General features: G+C 34.0%; 1 protein-coding gene across 2 annotated transcripts in view; it reads left to right on the forward strand.

Moving 5' to 3' along the window:
• IMMP2L (inner mitochondrial membrane peptidase subunit 2) overlaps positions 1 to 22,921 on the forward strand; it is a 904,017-nt gene that overhangs the window by 687,453 nt on the left and 193,643 nt on the right. For both annotated transcript variants that reach the window (XM_059932691.1, XM_059932690.1), the window contains one exon: positions 14,924 to 15,026. In XM_059932691.1, coding sequence (XP_059788674.1) covers positions 14,924 to 15,026 — 103 coding nt within the window. The remainder of the gene's footprint in view (positions 1 to 14,923; positions 15,027 to 22,921) is intronic.

The following is a 22,921-nucleotide window of genomic DNA, read 5'->3' on the forward strand; positions in this document are numbered from 1 at the left end:
AACCAAAATGAAGATAAATAAGGAAACACAAGCTTTAAATGACACATTAAACACGATGGGCTTAACTGATATTTACAGGACATTCCATCCAGAAACAACAGAATACACTTTCTTCCCAAGTGCTCATGGAACATTCTCCAGGATGGAACATATCTTGGGTAACAAATCAAGCCTTGGTAAATTTAACAAATTTGAAATCATATCAAGTATATTTTCCGAACACAATGTTATGAGACTAGATATCAATTACAGAAAAAAAAAAACTGTAAAAAATAGAAACACATGGAGGCTAAACAATACACTATGAAATAACCAAGAGATCACTGAAGAAATCAAAGAGGAAATCAAAAAATACCTAGAAAAAAATGACAATGAAAACACGATGACCCAACACCTATGGGATGCAGCAAAAGCAGTTCTAAGAGGGAAGTTTATAGCAATACAATCCTACCTCAGGAAACAAGAAACATCTCAAAGAAACAATGTAACCTTACAACTAAAGCAATTAGAGAAAGAAGAACAAAAAAACGCCCAAGTTAGCAGAAGGAAAGAAATCATAAAGATCAGATCAGAAATAAATGAAAAAGAAATGCAGGACATGATACCAAAGATTAATAAAACTAGAAGCTGGTTCTTTGAGAAGATAAATAAAATTGATAAACCATCAGCCAGACTCATCAAGAAAAAGAGGGAGAAGACTCAAATCAACAGAGTTAGAAATGTAAAAGGAGAAGTAACAACTGACAGCGCAGAAATACAAAGGATCATGAGAGATTACTACAAGCAAATATATGCCAACAAAATGGACAACCTGGAAGAAATGGACAAATTCTTAGAAAAGCACAACCATCCAAGACTGAACCAGGAAGAAATAGAAAATATGAATAGACAAATCACAAGCACTAAAATTGAAACTGTGATTAAAAATCTTCCAACAAAGTAAAGCCCAGGACCAGATGGCTTCACAGGTGAATTCTATCAAACATTTAGAGAAGAGCTAACACCTATCCTTTTCAAACTCTTCGAAAATATAGCAGAGGAAGGAACACTCCCAAACTCATTCTACAAGGCCACCATCACCCTGATACCAAAACCAGACAAAGGTGCCACAAAAAAAGAGAACTATAGGCCAATGTGACTGATGAACATACATGCAAAAATCCTCAACAAAATACTAGCAAACAGAATCCAACAGCACATTAAAAGGATCATGCATCATGATCAACTGAGGTTTATCCCAGGAATGCAAGGATTCTTCAATATATGCAAATCAATCAATGTGATAAACCATATTAACAAATTGAAGGAGAAAAACCATATGATTATCTCAATAAATGAAGAAAAAGCTTTTGACAAGATTCAACACCCATTTATGATAAAAACTCTCCAGAAGGTAGGCATAGAGGGAACCTACTTCACCATAATAAAGGCAAAATATGACAAACAGCCAACATCGTTCTCAATGGTGAAAAACTGAAACCATTTCCACTAAGATCAGGAACAAGACAAGGTTGCCCACTCTCACCACTATTATTCAACGTAGTTTTGGACGTTTTAGCCACAGCAGTCAGAGAAGAAAACGAAATAAAAGGAATCCAAATTGGAAAAGAAGAAGTAAAACTGTCACTGTTTGCAGATGACATGATACTATACATAGAGAATCCTAAAGATGCCACCAGAAAACCACTAGAGCTAATCAATGAATTAGGTAGAGTAGCAGGATACAGTATTAATGCACAGAAATCTCTTGCATTCCTATACACTAATGATGAAAAATCTGACAGAGAAATTAAGGGAACACTCCCATTTACCACTGCAACAAAAAGAATAAAATACCTAGGAATAAACCCACCTAAGGAGAAAAAAGACCTGTATGCAGAAAACTATAAGACACTGATGAAAGAAATTAAAGATGATACCAACAGATGGAGAGATATACCATGTTCTTGGATTGGAAGAATCTATGTTGTGAAAATGACTGTACTACCCAAAGCAATCTACAGGTTCAATGCAATCCCTATCAAACCACCAATGACATTTTTCACAGAATTAGAACAAAAAAGTGTACAATTTGTATGGAAACACAAAAGACCCCAAATAGCCAAAACAATCTTGAGAAAGAAACGGAGCTGGAGAAATCAGGCTCCCTGACTTCGGACTATTCTACAAAGCTACAGTAATCAAGACAGTATGGTGCTGGCACCAAAACAGAAATGTAGACCAATGGAACAGGATAGAAAGCCTAGAGATAAACCCACGCACCTATGGTCACCTTATCTTTGATAAAGGAGGCAAGAATATACAATGGAGAAAAGACAGCCTCTTCAATAAGTGGTGCTTGGAAAACTGGACAGCTGCATGTAAAAGAATGGAATTAGAACAGTCCCTAACACCATACACAAAAATAAACTCAAAATGGATTAAAGACCTAAATGTAAGATAGGACACTATAAAATCTTACAGGAAAACATAGGCAAAACGCCCTGTGACATAAATCACAGCAAGATCCTTTTTGACCCGCCTCCTAGAGAAATGGAAATAAAAACACAAATAAACAAATGGGACCTAATGAAACTTAAGAACTTTTGCACAGCAAAGGAAACCATAAACAAGACGAAAAGACAACCCTCAGAATGGGAGAAAATATTTGCAAACGAAGCAACTGATAACAGATTAATCTCCAAACTTTACAAGCAGCTTGATATCAAAAAAACAAACAACCCAATCCAAAAATGGGCTGAAGACCTAAATAAACATTTCTCCAAATAAGATATACAGATTACCAGCAAACACATGAAAGAATGTTCAACATCACTAATCGTTAGAGAAATGCAAATCAAAACTACAGTGAGCTATCACCTCACACCGATCAGAATGGCCATCATCAAAAAAATCTACAAACAATGCTGGAGAGTGTGTGGAGAAAAGGGATCCCTCTTGCACTGTTGGTGGGAATGTAAATTGATACAGCCACTAAGGAGAACAGTATGGAGGTTCCTTAAAAAGCTAAAAATAGAACTAACATATGACCCAGCACTCCCACTACTGGGTATATACCCTGAGAAAACCGTAATTCAAAAAGGTCATGTACCACAATGTTCATTGCAGCACTATTTACTATAGGCAGGACATGGAAGCAACCTAAGTGTCCATCGACAAATGAATGGATAAAGATGTGGCACACATATACAATGGAATATTACTCAGCCATAAAAAACATGAAATTGAGTTATTTGTAGTGAGGTGGATGGACCTAGAGTCTGTCCAACAGTGAAGTAAGTCAGAAAGGAAAAACAAATAGCTAACACACATATATGGAATAAAAAAAAATGGTTCTGATGAACCTAGGGGCAGGACCAGAGTAAAGGTGCAGATGTAGAGAATGGACTTGAGAACACAGGCAGTGGGAGAAGGGGAAGCTGGGACGAAGTGCAAGAGTAGTATATGTATACTACCAAATGTAAAATAGATAGCTAGTGGAAAGCAACTGCATTGCACAGGGAAATCAGCTCGGTGCTTTGCTACCACCTAGCAGGGTGGGATAAGGAAGGTGGGAGGCAGATGCAAGAGGGAGGGGATATGGGGATATATGTATACATATAGCTGATTCACTTTGTTATACAGCAGAAACTAACACAACACTGTAAAGCAATTATACTGCAATAAAGATGTTAAAAAATAAAGACACTGCATCATGCTACACTTTGAAGATCAAATATTTTCATAACCATTGTCGGAAATAAATAATGAGTAGAGTTAACAGAGGAACAGATTCTTAAAAAATAAAATTGCAGGCCTCCACAAAGAAGAGAGGAAAAGAAAGCAAATTGGTCAGTTCATATGCCTTGATTAGAGTTGTCTTTGTGTCCTAGAAGGCCTAAACAGTGGCTTAAAAACATTAAATCATCAACTCTGAAACAGGAGCGCAGATGCAGAAGGTTTCCAGAGCTTTCCACCCCACAGAGGATAATAAGTTTCATTCTAATGACTATGTTGAATGTTGGCTAAGTTTTTTCATTAAAATGAAGCCAGGAAAAACAACTGATTTTCCAGCTAGAGGCTCTCTTTTGATTCTTTATGAATTTTATGTCAGGGAGGACCAGAGCAGCCTCAGCCCATCAGTAGGTACCCCCCACTCTTATATCTTTCTCTCTTTTAATTTTAATCACAGATGGGGAGCCATCTCTCAGGAAGTCGAGAACATGGTTTCTTTTGTTGTTGTTCATATTCGGTTTGGCGGTTTTGTTGTGTTTTATATTTTTTGTTTGCTTTTGTGTTTTGCTTTTGCCTGTGAAGGGTGGCAGAATATGCCACTCCAAAATATGCCACCTTGGCATAAGGATTATTTTGATTTAGAAGGACTTGAAAAATAGCAAATCCTGTTCCCTTCTTTTTCTTAAAAGCAGGAGATGAAATTCTCATGTGAATTATGTCCTCTGTAATAGAAGCAAAAGTAACATTCTTATCATCAGGGACAAGAAGTTGAGACCCAGAGAATTCTACACAAATGGACCTTCTATAATAATTCTTATCTTCCTTTAGCCTCTGCACATAATTCATTTACTTCTCCATAATTACCTCTCTTTGTTCAGCCAACTATAAAAAATCATGTAGGTTCTGCCTTTCTTTGTGTCTTCATTCCTTATGAGGACTCCTGTGTAACATAAAGTTTATATAAATTTGTATATATTTATACAAGTATATCTCTCAGTATCGGAGGGGAATTGGTTCCAGGACCCCCCTCAAATACCAATATCCAGGGATGCTCAAGTCCCTTATATAAGATGACACAGTACAGTTGGCCCTCCACATCTGGGGCCAACTTTGCTTTTCTCCGGTTAATCAGTTTCTGTCAGTTTACTTCTCAGGCCCAGCTGAAAATTCTAAGAGGGCAGAGGTGAAAATTTGCCTGCCCTATACCTTCGGCATCTGTGGACTGAATCCAAATTTTTTGGACTTCTAAATATGAAGACATTTCATAACCATTGCTTCAATAGAAATGATTTATGTTAATAGGCATCCTACTGGAACTAACATTTGACAGATCCTTTGCTTAGTGCAGTGAGTGGCTAATTGAGGACCCTTAGGTATAGCGAAATGAAGGATATTTCCATAAACTGGTATACCATTTGTCCCTGCCCCCCTGCAACATTTATCTGCTGATGCATTCAGCCTAAGAGGAAAGACCCCAGATGGGAGGACCCCTGGAAATATTACACCCAATTAACACTTCTGGCTTTTATAAAGTAGTGTTTATTTTACTCTTTATTGTTATTTTTTGTCTAGTTTCACTGCTATGATGCCATGCTTTTTAGCTCTTCTCTAAATGTTTATTTTATGCTTTGCATTTATATATGTACATATAAATATATTTGTATTTTGTCTATTGTAGTTAGCTTTGATATGAATCCACTTAAAATTTACATGAAGGCATGAATATGGTAATATCATAATGCCTTATTTAGAAATGCCTTTTTTTTTCTTTTTTGTCTTTGCTCTTCCTTCTTTCTCCTTTCTCTTGTATTAGTTTCCCCATCCCTCACTCAGGTCTATAGCCTCTTGTGTATCCCCAATATGATTTTCTTTATTCTGAAACAGTGCTTCCTATATTCACATTTACATATATACTGACTTTTTGTCAACATTTTTTTCACGAAAGTGGAAACATATCACATGTACTTTCCTACTTTTATCATTCAATAGTACTTTTTGAAAAATCTCTCAAATCAGTTAATGGCTTTATTTTTGTTCTTTTTATGGGTTGTACAGCATTCCATGGTATGGGCCCTCCATCATTTATTAAACCATTCCTCTGTTTTTAGTAATTTTCTTTGCTTCCAATTTTTTTGCCATAATGAACAACATTGTAATAAACATTGTTGTACCTGTGTCCTTATACAATTATTTTTATGGCATTTAATCCCCGAAGTAGAATTGCTAGGTCATAAGGCAAATGAATTTTTAAAATTTTATAGATGTTGCCAGATTGCTTTCCAAAAAGATTATAACTCTCCATATTTCTACCAGTAATGTGAAAGAGTATACTTTTCCTATACTTCTGCCAGCAGTAGGTATTAAAGCTCTTTTTAATTTTTCAGCTGTTGGTTATAAAGTAATAGCTTGTGTTTAATTTGTATTTTCCTGAATGCTAGCAAATTTGAGTGGTTTTTCATATGTCTCATCTGTAACTTGCCTATTTATATCTTTTACCCATCTTCTGTTGGATTGTTTGTCTTTTTTTTTTTTAATGTGAGTGACTGTGAGGATATTTTTATGGTGTAGATATTTTCGCTTTGTATGTCATTTGGGCAATGTTTTTTTTTCCAAAGCTAGTGTTAATCTCTTGACTTTGTATGGTACAAAATGTTTTAAATTCTTCAATATTCAGATATTTGTATATTTTATAACTTTTGGTTTTTAGTCTTGCTTAAAAAGGCTTTCCTCAATCCTAGCTTGTACATGAAACTTTCAGATTCTTTTTTTATTTTTTAAAATACTGATTTTTTTTAATTGGTTGTGTCAGTTGAAAAAAATGCACAGCCTAAAATTTGAGAATTATGTTTTCTCCGGCCGACTTTCTGAGGACTGAAACCTGGAGGCAGCGTCTCAGATAGAGCTGAGGGACGGCTCCCAAGAGCTAAGGGAGGAGCCCGGATATATAGGCGTTTCTGCAACAAAAGCCAGGCAGTCACAACATCAAAAGATTACTGTTAATTAAAGAAAGCCAGACATCTCAAGTTAATGAATTTAGCGCTTTTCTATGTATGGGAAGATACCAGAGTCTGTCTGGGCTCACTGAAATCATTCCTTTGATATGTACCTTATCTATCTGGGCCAGCATCCTGCTTTCCCACCCTGAGTCCTCTCAGGGTGCACAGTCTGGGAGCGGCTATAGTGGCTGATGGCTTGATGGCCGCAAAATCCTTTGTTTACTGATATGGCAGATGACATTCTTCATCCACAGTTGCAATATTATGTACCTTTTCCTTGGCTTAAATTTGGTGGTTTAGGGATGCTGATAATGTATACCCATCATGTAATACATGGATGTTGATAATTTCAGAAATATGGGTATAATATATGAAAGGTATTACCTTTTCCTGAAGACTACCCTGTAACCCTAGCTGAGTTGGATATCTATTGCCCAGCTCCTTATTTTGCCCTATTTGCACCTGTAATATTGGCTTACCACTTTGAGTTGAAATTGTATGTTTAAAAAATAGTCTATTTACTTAGCTAAGCTAAAAAATTCTTCCAGGGCAGGTCTGTGTCATATTTATGTTTACATCTCTAGTGCCTAACAGTTCTTGATACCACTGGGTACTTAATAAATATTTGTGGAATTAATATGAATTAGAGAAGATTTTTTTTTTTCCTAGCTGCCTTAATTATTGTATCATAAGAACAGCTAAGCTTATTCCCGAATTCTGATAATGAAGTTTACCATTTATTAGGGTCTATTCTGCCAGGCACTATTCTAAAAATGTTACATGCCTTATCTCATATCTCATATCTCTATGAAGCAGATAGTGTTATCCTCTATTACAACTGAGGAGCTCAAGGCCATGCAAGTAGGAAGTGGCAGAACTGGAATTCAACCCGAGTCTGTCTAGCTTGGAAGCCTATATTAATTTTCCCTCTGCCACACTGCTTTCCAGCTTCGAAGTTATCTATTATTCCTATTCTAAAGAGATATTTTTAAAGAAGAGCCATTGTTTGGTGATCTCTTTACCTCTGAGGCATTTATTTTTTTGTTTTACTAGTAATTAATCCAAAGGCTTATTAATTTTGTTTGTAGGAAATAAAGAGAATAGTAACCATTCCTTTTAATACTAAAAAGTTAAAGTTATAAGACTGAGATCAGAGCAAACAGATGGAAAATTGTTCATAGTTCCTCTAATATCTAAGTATTATTGGACCTTACATTAAGAAAGCACTGAAATGTGTTTACCCCGCCCCCCTCTGTAACTAGCATGTGGGAAAAACCTGTGGAACTAAACGATGAATGATGTGGACACCCAGGAAATCATTTTGAAAGAGAACTTTGTAAACAAGCACAACAATACCATTTATAATACATATTGATTTTTTTTTGAAAAATAAAATTATGCATTACAAGTTCACTGTCCTATTTAAATTTGTTTGCTAGGAAGCCATGCATTGAATGAATCACTATATATATTACATGATAAGATCCAGTTAACAATAGGTAAACTGATTATGTTATTTACACCTTTGACATGTCATGTAATTGGTGATCATTTTAGCAAAAACTAATTTTAAATATATGTAAGTTAGTTACATTATTTACTTTGTGGAGTTATCTTTTATATATTCAGATAGCTTATATAATGTTTATAATTATGCTATAATTCAGTAATATATTTACCTTAAACTTTTTGACTCAATATGATCTAAGTTAATATTGGGTATATTGTAATAACAAATAGAATATATAAGAGAAAAATCAATAATACATTTTTAGAATAAAATAATTTAAATATATTTAATTTTTCTATAAATTATAATTGAATGTCCTCATTAGAAAGTGATTTATGAAATATCTCCCTTAATTTACAGTGTTATATCTCCAGAAAATAATGTACTAAGGAAAAAGAAATCTTTTTTTCTGTAAGCGAATGGGATTTGAAACCCACACTATCTTCCTTACCTTTTAGGTTTTATCTGTTCTTCATATCTGGATTCAAATATACATAGTGCCTTTTCTGACTATTCCAGCCTAAAACAATATCATCCTTTGAACACCTCTGCAGTTAGCAACATTTGACATTCGTTCATTTATTTATTCCTCCATTCACCAATTATTTTCTTGCAGATGCTTCCAGCTTGTGAAATTTTGTCTATGGTAGTTTAGACTGTTATCTGTTATATATATATAATAGACTGCTTTGTGGCTTATGTTTTGAATCATGGTATAAGTTATAATCTTGGTAGGCCCCTAAAATTTAAAAGAATGGTGATTATCAAGTGTCAGTGGTGTATGGAACAACTGGAACTCACACATTGTTGGTACAGCTGCATTGGAAGCCAGTCTGACATGTTGCAAGGCTAAACATTCGGTTACTACGGGACTCAGCCATTTCATTTGTAGATATTTACCCAGGAGTAATGAAAACATGTAGCCACATAAATACTTATAGGTTCATGGTGGCTTTGTTGATAAAAGCCAAAAACTGGAAAGAATCCAAGTGTCCTTGAACTATTGATTGATAAACTAATTGTGTTATATCTCTATAGCAGTATACTATTAAGAAAAAAGTAACAAGTGACTAACATGTGCAACAACACAGATTAATCTCAAAAGCAAATAGACTACATTAAAGAAAGAAAACCAGAAATCAAAGAATGCATATAGAATGATCCCATTTATGTGAAATTCTAGAAGAGGCACAACTATGGTGACAAAAAGCTCAGCCGTGGTTGCTGGGAGCTGAGGATGGAGGGAGGCAGGTCTGCCTGCAGAAGGGCATGAGGGGCCTTTTCTAGGTGATCGGATGTTTCATATCTTGATCTAGTGATTATGGGGTTGGATAGATTTTTAAAACTCATTGAACTGTACACTTAAAATTGCTGGATTATATTTATCTCCTAAAAAGGGAACTCTGCTGTCAGTTTGCTATTCCTCTGAAGATAATCTACTCTTTTTTCTCCTGCAGCTTTTCAAAAATTTTTTAGGGAAGAAGGGTTCCTTAGTGTTCTGCAGTTTCATTACAGTGTATCACGGTGTGATTTCTTTCCATTTATTTATCTTACTTGTGATTCACTTTGATTACTGAAGCTGTAATTCATGCTTTAATCAGTTCTGGAAAATTTTCTATCACTATCTCTCAAATGTTATCTCTTCCTTGTTCCTTTTTATTCTCTTCCCTTGGGACTCTCATTACACGTATATTACATTTTCTAATAATGTTCTCCATCTCTCCTACTGTTCATTTCCTTACCTCTCTGTGCTAAAGTCTAAGTAATCTTTTAGATATATATTCCAGTTCTTCTTTCTTTCATTTATATTCATCTGCTTTTTAATCCATCTATTTAATAGTATATTTTAATTTTTAGAAGCTCTGTTCGATTTTTTCTCAAATATCTGTCTTTTAAAAATGTATATTGTTCCTTGCTCATGTTTTTAATTCCCTTTTTTTAATTTTTAAAAATATTTGAATTTGTATAAATTATATTCTATGTTTGAGAAATCCAGCATTTTAAGTCCTTGGTGGTCAAATTCTGCTGTTTGTTAATGAGTTCTGACTCATTAGTGCTGGTTATTTCCTTGTGAGTTCTGTTTTTTGGATTGTGAGTGCCTATTGACTGGGACTTATCTATAGAAAACTTGAAAACTCTGAATTGAGGGATTATCCCTGAAGAGATTTATAGTTCCTTCTGCCAGATTCCTGGAGCCAATTAAAGTTCATTCTTGACTCTCCCAGACCACATAAGCAGTGTGAATTTGAACCCGTCTCACCTTGAGAGCAGGATGTGGACTCTCAAGAGAGAATTGTTCCCTTCCAGAGGTCACCCTAGATAGGCAAATGTCCTTTTCATTTTCCTTTCCTGATGGTAGATTGCTTTTTTCTAGTCAGTCTATTAATGATGATAAAAGAGATCTAGTTCCAACTCTTGATCTTACTGAATCCTGAGCTCTATCCTCCTGACCCCTTCTGGACAATGAAAACCCAGGGGGTCTAGGATCCAGGGAGTGTCCAGTAAACCCGTTCAGGGCAGCCGCTAATTTGGACAATGAAAAAAATTCAGTCGAATGGTTTGAAAAATAAATAAATAAAAATACCTTAATCAATTATGAATTATTAATACTAATTACCTACGTTAAGAAGGTGTGTGTGTGTATTTGGGAAATACTTTAAATATGAATTTGTTTCCTTCTTGTGACATCAAGGATTACATAGACAAGTTTGTATTCAACTGATGACACTCAAAACATTCAGAGACCTAAAAAAAAAAAAAAAAAAAACCCATTGTTTTCAAGGTCAAATCAAATTGGAAAAAATCATTCTTCATTCCATTTATAAGACCTAGGTAACTTGTCTTGGTAAAGCTAGTACTAAAAGTGCCTTTTTGTAGACAGGTAGTTAGAATACCATAGAGAACTCATTTTTGACAGTCAAAACCAAAATTATTTGCAAGCCATAGATACATACAACCTTGTAGGCTGACACCTCACTTAACTGTTAAATCACCGAAAAGATTACCTTGTCTTTCTTTTATGTGAATTCACGAGCACAAAGCTATTTAAAATTCCTTCTCTAGAGAGATTCTATTAGAAGTATTATATTTCTTTGGCAGTCCTAAAAGGAACCAGCTCAATATTTTAACGTCATATTTTTTAAAGCTACTTTGGGTTATTTTTTTAGAAGTTAGATTGAAGCCTGAGAAATTAAATATGTGTATATGGCATGAATTTTAGCAGGGTTCTACAACTCAAAGAGTTATTTCACACCCTGTCTATTGTCTAGATAAAACATTCTCTATTAGCGTAGCAACATTCAAATACCTAAGAATTAGTAAGTGAAAACAAATAGATTGTGCTTTCACCTGCTACTCTCTGCATGCTTGCATATGTACAAACAGATAGATTGTGTTTTCACATGTAAGCTTTAGAATATCCCAGAAGGGCATAAGAATAAAAGAAAAATAAGACTCACTGTACCATTAAAGATAGTCTATAGCCCCAGTGCAAATGTGGGGGGAAAGAAATTATTGAAGCATAACTCAGGTAATTTTAAAAGACTGATGCTAATAGACAGTAGAGGCTGAACACATTCTGAATTATAAAATGAAAGAAAACAGTGGACAAAGGAAGATAATAGCAATAATAACTATGGCTTACTGAGTTCTTACTGTACATAAGAACTAGATTGAGTGCTTTACTTAAAAAGTCTCAACTGTAAGAGAATCCATTTATCAAGTGTTTAATATATGCCACTTTTATGCATAGAACCACTTTTTGAGTTAGGTACTATTATTTGCCCCATTCTGCAAATGAGTAAACCAACGCTTGAGTTTTATCAACTTGTCCAAGATTACATAAACTTGGAAGTGTTAAGTCAGACATCGAAGCCAAGATAGGCTGATTGCAGAGACCATGCTCTATAACAACCTCTCCATTATATTCTCATCTAACTACTAACCTGCATCTCAACCCAGTTAGGGCGTGTCTAATCCATCCCATTTCAAAGGTAGACAAATGGAAATAGAAACTAAGTAATTTGCACAAGATTACTTGTGAGTAACTGCATAAAGATTAAAACTGGTTTAGTCTGTTTCCAGAATCTATGCACTTTCTACTGTATTATTCAACCTTTGTGAAAGTATTTTTCATTCTTCAGTTATACATTCATTTGGTCATTCATTTAACAAATGTTTATTGAGCATTTTGTATGGTGCATTCTTTTGCGCTCTGGGAATACTCTCGTGAATATGAAACACAAAGTTCCAAAATTTATGTTCTAGTGGGGGAAAGATAGGCAATAAACCAATAAACTAGGAAGTAGATATCATGTTAGTGGGTGTAATGAAGAAAAATAAAGCATTGCAAGGGGCTAGAAAATGATGGGAAGTTGGATGTATTTAAAAATTTTAAATAAGATAGTCAATGCAAGGAAATATGCAAATGTCACTGGTAATTTTATGATACTGTTATCTTCTATCACAAGTATCTTGACTCCTTGGTTTATATGACATTGAAACTGAATCTGAGTTTTATATCAGCTTCACTTTCCAGAAGAATATGCTTGACTTAGAACCTACCATTTCATTGCAGAAATGATTGGTTTTATTTCATATTTCTTCTTGAATCGTTATCTGAGGAGACAAAATAGGTGATTGTTTCCTTTCTAAGTACTTATCCAAAATAGCCAACTTAATAAGGTAAACAAATATTTGGACTTATTAGGAGAATGTGCCTTGCCAACAATTAAGTAAAAGGGTCGTCTCCCCATCACTAATACTTGATGTGGGATATTAGTTCTTAGAAGGAATCTCATGATAAAATGACTAGTGATGTCAACAACTAATTGACTGATTTTAATTGAGGAACATTTATATGACGGTATGATGTATTCAACTTCTTTCTGCTTTTCTTTAAAAAGCTGAAACTCTTCTTCCCAGTAGTAATTAAAAATAAACAGCAGTCATTTACTTACTGTGGGCTTCTAATGGTCACAATACCTTGCATGAATGATTTAGTGATATAAAGCAAAGCAATTCAACACTGAAATTATCTTGAAAATTAAAAATCATTCTAGATAATGAATAGTTTCAATTTCTATAGCACCAACTTATGTGCAGTTTTCCTTTTTTATGTATTCTTCTGCATATATACAACTCACTAACTAACAAAAATGGTCTGATTGGGACTCCACCTCAAAGAACAGTGTATAAAGCTCAGTCTCTGGGGTTAAGTCTATAGACTTGGGGGTGACATTTATTCATTCAACTATTATTTATTGAGAAGCTTCTTTAAGCTAGGCATTGTCTGGAATTCTTTGGGGAATGAAAGAAGAAAAAAATAGTCTCTGCCCTGAAAAGAATTTATTATTATAGGCTTGGGATAATATTTAATCTAATTCCATCCTTTTTATTTAATTAGTTATATTATAATTTATGTAACCAATCTCTTGTTGTTGATTATTTAGAAAGATAATTTTGTTGTTGTTATTACAAAAGGCCTGTGCTGAACATCTCTGGTAATAAATATTTGTCCATATTTCTGATTATTTCTTTGGAACGGATTTCTATCAGTAAAATAACTAGGTCAAAAGGCATATACATTTTAGTCTATTAATAAATTTGGCAAAAATGGGCCCCCAATGGCAAAATAGGAAAAAAGTTGTATCACTTTACACTGCCACCAACACAGTACGAGAGAGCCTTTCCTTACTTGGTTTCCTTGTCAGCCTTAAGAAGACGGAATGTTCCACTAAATGTATATCGTCGATCATTGCTCTCTAAATATTGTCTTCAAAATTGTTGAAAAGTTTCTCATTTTCAAGAATGATTTATGGGATTTCCCTGGTGGTGCAGTGGTTAAGAATCCGCCTGCCAATGCAGGGATATAGGTTTGATCCCTGGTCCAGGAAGATCCCACATGCCATGGAACCACTAAGCCCGTGCACCACAACTACTGAGCCTGCCCTCTAGAGCCCACGAGCCACAACTACTGAGCCCTGCGCACCTAGAGCCCATGCTCTGCAACAAGAGAAGCCACCGCAGTGAGAAGCTGACTTAGCACAACAAAAAGTAGCCCCCGCTCACCACAACTAGAGAAAAGCCCTCACACAGCAACGAAGACCCAACGCAGCCAAAAATAAAAAAAAAAAAAGAATTATTTATGAAAATGAATGTTGCTAATCAAAAATTTTCAGTTGACATTGATAGCTTATATTTGACAAGAGATCATCAAGGGGTTTTTTTTCTTATATATTCTGAATTTTAAAGTATTAGAGGTTATGAACATTCTGTCAGTTGGTTTGAGAAGTTTATTTGACTAAAAAAATGAAGATTGCAGCTGGCCAAGTTGACCATTGAGGTAAAAGCAGATGTCAGAAATAAAATAGATCTGCATTTTGTTGGGGCTTATTGAGTTTTATAAAAACATAGGATATTATGAATTAAGTTAAGTAGCAAACCATTATCTGGTGCTAGTGCATCTTGTTTAAGCACAAAATTCCTACCTACAGAAACATGAAAAAAAATACTGTGGATAGGTTTACAGGGTCTTAACCACATCTTATTTAAAAAGAAAATTCTAGAGTATCCTTACATGTAACCTATAATAATCCATTGCATCTTTACAGTAGTATTTTTACTTTTCCTGAATTTGTATGCTTAGCTGTTTGATCTCTCTCTTTTCTGATCTTTTCTCAATGGTTATGCTGTTTATTTCTAGAACTATGGGACACAAAAACCGCTATGTCAAAGTCCCCCGTGGTCACATCTGGGTTGAAGGTGATCATCATGGACACAGTTTTGACAGTAATTCGTTTGGGCCGGTAAGTCTTCTTATTACTGGTATGATTGGATTTCAAATGTAGGAAGAAACGTATGTCACACAGGTTGCTCAGGTAACCCACCCAGCCAAGAGTAGTTGTGAATTTTATAGTGGAACAGTTTATATTTGAAAATTTCCTTTTAAATATCATATAGATAATGTAAGCTGTCAATGGGGGGAGGGTGTGTGTGTGTGTGTATATAGAAAAGAACTTCGACAACTCAATAAAGTGCCAGAAGATGCTTTCAGCTGACTACCTGATCCCAGTGGCAACGGTTGTTTTTTCCTCACATAAATGCTTTGTACCTTATGTTCTTAGTTAGTGTTTAACAGAAATAATGTGTAAAAGACCCATAGACATCAATTTTCTAAGTAATTACTTAAAAAGGCATGTATAATAGAAATCATATTGGTAACTAACATTTTTCAGCTTTTAATTTATAACAGAAATGCCCACATTCCTTATACCATATTTACATTCCATAAAATGTGACTAAATTCATATATTATAATTTTTTTCATTGTTGAATATGTACAGAAATTCTCTATTTATGAACCCCTGCAATCAATCATTATATAAAGTGAAGAATATTTTAGTTAATGGAAACTGCACCTGATTTCTAGTCACCTATGTCTCTTTAAAAACTTGGATCTTCAACCCATTAGATTTTCCTACATCTAGATGTAGCCATACTTGTATGTATGTAGAAGTTAATATTGAGCACCTTTAGATAGGTTTGCAAAAAAAGTTATCCACATCCTTTTGTCTAAAACTAAATGTTGGTGGTCTCTATAACACAATTTCCTTCACCTATCATGAGGGACCACTATTATTGTGACGGGAGAAGCAGTCACTTGACTCACCTTTAGCTAAAAGTATAGCAAGAGACTTGGGGTTGGGTAAGTGTTACGCGTAAGTGGAAGGGAACTTTAGGTGATGACCCCTACTTCTTTTTTCTAGCTGCAGTGATGATAAGAAAAACATCTAAGGTCTTTCTTGCTTTTGAGTATTACTTATTATAAAAATACAATTTAATCGTTGTAGGGTATATCAAAGATGGAATGAACAGATTGGAAATGTTGTAGATCACTTAGAGAGTATAGTAGAAGTGACTGTCATGAAGAAGCTTAGTAGCAACTTGAAAGTGAAAATAAATCACCTAAAAGCAGTTTTATTTCTCTCTCATCAATAAGATTAAATCTATTAAATGTAGCATGTTGGCCAAGTCCACATTAAAATGTTAACTTTAGTTTGGGTTTTAATTGGTAGGGTAGTGACTCTCAAATGAAGTGTTAAAAATGTTGTTTTGTTGTTAGTTGTGGGGTGTGAGGTAAATAATTACTTACTAATAATAAAGTACTCAAGTTTGAGATTGGTTTGCTTTTTCTTTATTAATAAATAAAGCTAGTGCAATCTTATCTATATAATTGTATAATTGTCAGTCACTCATATTCCAGATGCTTTCTTATTCGGGAGGGAAAAATGATAAGGTTGATAGCCAGAATATTGGGAATTGCACATAACCTTCAATATCATATCTATTGTGTAGTTCTTTCTGGGCTGTCTTTCCTGCTGTGTACTTAATAATAGTATTATGAACCACTGAAGTATAAGTAGACACATGAAAGTTGAAAATATATCAGGTATGGAAATATCCTCTGTCACTTATATCTTAAAAAAAAAAAGAAAAGAAAAAGTGAGAACCATGTGGGAAGGCCAATCTCATTGTGTTTATTACAGTAAGAAACTATGATATGCAAAACACTGACAAATACATTCCGTGCAGGACTTTAATGCCATTGGTTTACATCAAGTTTTTAAAAGAAATCTACTCATTAATTATAACTTGAACCAGTAATATGAGTCAGAGACACAAAACCATTTTGAAATTTAGTGATTGTTTTCTTTTCTTTTTAAATGGATATAAATATATAGATGCAGAATGGCTTTTGGTTCACAAGTTGGACTAAATATAAATTTCCATTCACTTAATTCATATTGTTTTTTGTCAAAATTAGATGAAGAACCTGTACTAGGATAAAGGAAAACATTTGTCACATCATATACTAACCTACTTGTATTTGATGAGTTTTAGTACATATATTTTTACCCTTACAGGGAGCTCTCATGTTTTATGTTCCAATAACATTTATGACTAGGAAAAATAATTAATAATGATGCTCCCAAATAAGTTTTAAAAGGACAGAGGGAAAAAAATTGAATTAAAGCCCTACAATTTTTATTTAAAGCTAAGTTGTGATGTTTGAGTATAGAGATTTCTTGTATTTTATTAATTAATGGTTATCTGAATAATTAAATTATTTTAATATTTTTATAATTCTCAGAAATAAAAACTCAAGTTTTACAATTCTAAAAAACCAGAATAATCTTGAATCTTACAGTGCATATACACTTGAAAGTTGTTACATTTTTCCAATAATTCTCAGTTAGATTTTTTGGCTTATCCATCAATATATTTGGAGATTGTCTGTGGAAGGTCAATTAAGTTTCAGGCTTTCTGAATTGTTGATTCATTTCTCCCCTTGGAAGCAGGGAATACACTTTTCCAGAAAGTAAACATCCTATCTAAAAATCAGCCGGCATTGTTCCAGGATGCTTATCTTGACTTTGCAGAAATTGACTGAAGCCTTTACCCTTCATATCCCTCCCAAATAACTTCAGAATTGTATCCAAATATGTTTAATATGCTTTAACTCTTTGAATTGTAATTATACTATATCATAGCATCTCCTCAGTTTATTTTAAATTGTTACCTATGGGTAATCACAATGGAGCTTTTTCCATATTCGAGTAGATTTTTACTTGTAATCTAGTGAAAAATAAGAAAAAAATGTCTTACTCTGTTTTTTTTCCTAGTTTTAATATTTCCTATGTATTTCTTAATATTTGAATTTGCTTTTTTGATTTGGTTTATTGCCACTATATGTATGCTGGAGAGGGAATTAAAGAGTTTTACGAGTGAAAGATGAATAATGGATTATGAATTTAAAGATACCAATGTTAGTTATAGTAATAGAATGCATCACAACAGAATGAGATCCAACATCTGCGCTTTTAACTTGTAAAGGATGACATTATGGAAATAAACTAGTAGACTCCTTTATGAACATGGATATAGTAAAACAGAAAATCAGATAACCTTAGTTTTGGACCGCATCAGTCACATAACTTGCATGGGTCTACATTTCCTCGTGTATAAAAGGATGAATTTCCTCTCCTCTGAATTCATCTTAAATGATTATTTAATAAAATGAGCATATATTATATATATATATATATATATATATATATATATATATATACACATATATAAATATATAATTTATTTAATATACTCCTATTTACATTGCTGAGGATGTTTACTAAAAACTTAATAATATATTTAAAATATATATATATATATATATATAAAATCCTTCGATTATATATATAGAAAAGTTTTAATGAACATCCTCAGCAACCTAAAATAGGAATAAAATTAAAGTATGTTTCCTCCAGAGGATGAACTATTATGCAGTTGTTAAAAATCTACATTTGTGAACAATTTTAATAACATCATGTTCATGATATTGTTTTAGGTAAATACATGAAAATAAAGAAGAGAATACACAGTATTATGTTAATTGTGCCAGTTGTTATGATTATGGTCAATTCTTTTTTATACCTTTGTACTTCTCTATATTCTAAAAGGTCTGCAACAAGTTTTTATTACCTTATAATCAGAAGAAAACTGATTAGTCAAAAAAATAAGATAAAGGGGAGTAAAGTAAATGACTTCTAAGTTTTATTCTGACTAAAGTCTATAAAAATGTTTTATGGTGCTATGGCCAGAGGGAAAAATATCACAGATGTGATTGGGTAGGAAATGTTTCAGTTATGAATTTCTCTCCATGGAAGATCTCTGTGCCAAACCTCTTGAATATATCATCATTGCACAATAATAGAAAATGTCCTATCGCATCATAATATGGATTCACTAATGTATGACTTTAGCTCAGATTTCTAGTTTGAGAAATATATTTTGTTAGTATCCTTTAAGATTATTGTCTAGAAGTGTTTTTCAGTGCATATTACTACTTGATGTCACTGGATTGTGTATTAAAGATATTTGATGATTGCTTAGAAAATTCAGAAAGAACTTCTGTTAGTAATTCTTTTGCTCTGTGAAAGACATTAGCCTTTCCCTTTACCATCCCTACTTCCATGTAGATGACATTAATACATTTCTATTGTGGCCATGTTCTTTGCCAGCACCCAAAAGTAACTGATTACAATAAATATTGATGAATTTTCTGCTTGCTATAAAAGGAAATCACATAAAAGTCAAATTTTGTATTTGTATGTGTGTGTACATAGCTGTGAATTTTCTTTCTTTTTTTCATGAATTTTATTGTATTTATTTTTTTATAAAGCAGGTTCTTATTCGTTCTATTTTATACATATTAGTGTATACATGTCAATCCCAATCTCCCAATTCATCCCACCACCACCCCCACTGTCCCCCCCTTGGTGTCCATACGTTTGTTCTCTATATCTGTGTCTCTATTGGTGCCTTACAAACAGGTTCATCTGTACGATTTTTCTAGATTCCACATATATGCGTTAATATACAATATTTGTTTTTCTCTTTCTGACTTGCTTCATTCTGTATGACAGTCTCTAGGTCCATCCACATCTCTACAAACGACCCAATTTCATTCCTCTTTATGGCTGAGTAATATTCCATTGTATATATGTACCACATCTTCTGTATCCATTCGTCTGTCAGTGGGCATTTAGGTTGCTTCCATGACCTGGCTAATGTAAATAGTGCTGCAAAGAACATTGGGGTGCATGTGTCTTTTTGAATTATGGTTTTCTCTGGGTATATGCCCAGTAGTGGGATTGCTGGGTCATATGGTAGTTCTGTTTTTAGTTTTTTAAGGAACCCCCATACTGTTCTCCATAGTGGCTGTATCAATTTACATTCCCACCAACAGTGCAAGAGGGTTCCCTTTTCTCCACACCCTCTCCAGCATTTGTTGTTTGTACATTCTCTGATGATGCCTATTCTAACTGGTGTGAGGTGATACCTCATTGTAGTTTTGATTTGCATTTCTCTAATAATTAGTGATGTTGAGCAGCTTTTCATTTGCCTCTTGGCCATCTGTATGTCTTCTTTGAAAGATGTCTATTTAGGTCTTCTGCCCATTTTTGGATTGGGTTGTTTGTTTTTTTAATATTGAGCTGCATGAACTGTTTATATATTTTGGAGATTAAGCCTTTGTCTGTTTATTCGTTTGCAAATATTTTCTCCCATTCTGAGGATTGTCTTTTCATCTTGTTTATAGTTCTTTTGCTGTGCAAAAGCTTTTAAGTTTCATTAGGTCCCATTTGTTTATTTTTGTTTTTATTTCCATATACTCTAGGAAGTGAGTCAAAAAAGATCTTGCTGTGATTTATGTCAAAGAGTGTTCTTCCTATGTTTTCCTCTAAGAGTTTTATAGTGTCTGGTCTTACATTTAGGTCTTTAATCCATTTTGAGTTTATTTTTGTGTATGGTGTTAGGGAGTGTTCTAATTTCATTCTTTTACATGTAGCTGTCCAGTTTTCCCAGCACCACTTATTGGAGAGACTGTCTTTTCTCCACTGTATATCCTTGCCTCCTTTGTCATAGATTAGTTGACCATAGGTGCATGGGTTTATCTCTGGGCTTTCTATCCTGTTCCATTGATCTATGTTTCTGTGCCAGTACCATATTGCCTTGATTACTGTAGCTTTGTAGTATAGTCTGAAGTCAGGGAGTCTCATTCCTCCAGCTCCGTTTTTTTCCCTCAAGACTGCTTTGGCTATTTGGTGTCTTTTGTGTCTCCATACAAATTTTAAGATTTTTCCTTCCAGTTCCGTAAAAAATGCCATTGGTAATTTGATAGGGATTGCATTGAATCTGTAGATTGCTTTGGGTAGTATAGTCATTTTCACAATATTGATTCTTCCAATCCAAGAACATGGTATATCTCTCCATCTGTTTGTGTCATCTTTGATTTCTTTCATCAGTGTCTTACAGTTTTCTGAGTACAGGTCTTTGACCTCCTTAGGTAGGTTTATTCCTAGGTATTTTATTCTTATTGTTGCAATGGTGAATGGGATTGTTTCTTTAATTTCTCTTTCTGATCTTTTGTTGTTAGTGCATAGGAATGCAAGAGATTTCTGTGCATTAATTTTGTATCCTGCAACTTTACCAGATTCATTGATTAGCTCTAGTAGTTTTCCGGTGGCATCTTTAGGATTATCCATGTATAGTATCATGTCATCTGCAAACAGTGACAGTTTTACTTCTTCTTTTCCAATTTGTATTCATTTTATTTCTTTTTCTTCTCTAATTGCCATGGCTACGACCTCCAAAACTGTGTTGAATAATAGTGGCGAGAGTGGACATCCTTGTCTCGCTTCTGGACCTTAGAGGAAATACTTTCAGTTTTTGACCATAGAGAATGATGTTTGCTGTGGGTTTGTTGTATATGGCCTTTATTATGTTGAGGTAGGTTCCCTCTATGCCCACTTTCTGGAGAGTTTTTATCATAAATGGATGTTGAATTTTGTCAAAAGCTTCTTCTGCATCTATTGAGATGATCATATGGTTTTTATCCTTCAATTTGTTGGTATGTTATATCACATTGATTGATTTGTGTCTGTTGAAGAATCCTTGCATCCCTGGGATAAATCCCACTTGATCATGGTGTATGATCCTTTTAATGTGCTGTTGGATTCTGTTTTCTAGTATTTTGTTGCTGATTTTTGCATCTATATTCATCACTGATATTGATCTGCAATTTCTTGTTTTATATTATCTTTGTCTGGTTTTGGTATCAGGGTGATGCTGGCCTTGTAGAATGAGTTTAGAAGTGTTCCTTCCTCTGCAGTTTTTTGGAAGAGTTTGAGAAGGATGGGTGTTAGCTCTTCTCTAAATGATAGAATTCACCTATGAAGCCATCTGGTCCTGGACTTTTGTTTGTTGAAAGATTTTATCACAGTTTCAATTTCATTACTAGTGATTGGTCTGTTCATATTTTGTATTTCTTCCTGGTTCAGTCTTGCAAGGTTATACCTTCTTAAGAATTTGTCCATTTATTCCAGGTTGTCCATTTTATTGGCATGGAGTTGCTTGTAGTAGTCTCTTAGGATGCTTTGTATTTCTGTGGTGTCCATTGTAACACTCCTTTTTCATTTCTAACTTTATTGATTTGAGTCCTCTCCCTCTTCTTCTTGATGAGTCTGGCTCAAGGTTTATCAATTTTGTTCATCTTCTCAAAGAACCAGCTTTTAGTTTTACTGATCTTTGCTATTGTTTTCTTTGTTTCTATTTCATTTATTTCTGCTCTGATCTTTATGATTTCCTTCCTTCTACTAACTGTGGGTTTTGTTTGTTATTCTTTCTCTAGTTCCTTTAGGTATAAAGTTAGGTTGTTTATTAGAGATTTTTCTTGTTTCTTGAGGTAGGATTTTATTGCTATAAACTTCTCTCTTAGAACTGCTTTTGCTGCATCCCATAGGTTTTAGATCGTTGTGTTTTCGTTGTCCTTTGACTCTAGGTAATTTTTGATTTCATCTTTGATTTCTTCAGTGATCTCCTGGTTATTTAGTAACACATTGTTTATCCTCCATGTGTTTGTGTTTTTACATTTTTTTCCCCTGTAATTTATTTCTAATCTCATAGCGTTGTGGTTGGAAAAGATGCTTGATATGATTTCAATTTTCTTAAATTTACCAAGGCTTGATTTGTGACCCAAGATGTGATCTATCCTGGAGAATGTTCTATGTGCACTTGAGAAGAAAGTGTAATCTGCTGTTTTTGGATGGAATGTCCTATAAATATCAATTAAATCTATCTCGTC

This window comes from Balaenoptera ricei, chromosome 9 (assembly GCF_028023285.1).
Source record: "Balaenoptera ricei isolate mBalRic1 chromosome 9, mBalRic1.hap2, whole genome shotgun sequence".
In the NCBI taxonomy this organism is placed as follows: Eukaryota; Metazoa; Chordata; class Mammalia; order Artiodactyla; family Balaenopteridae; genus Balaenoptera; species Balaenoptera ricei.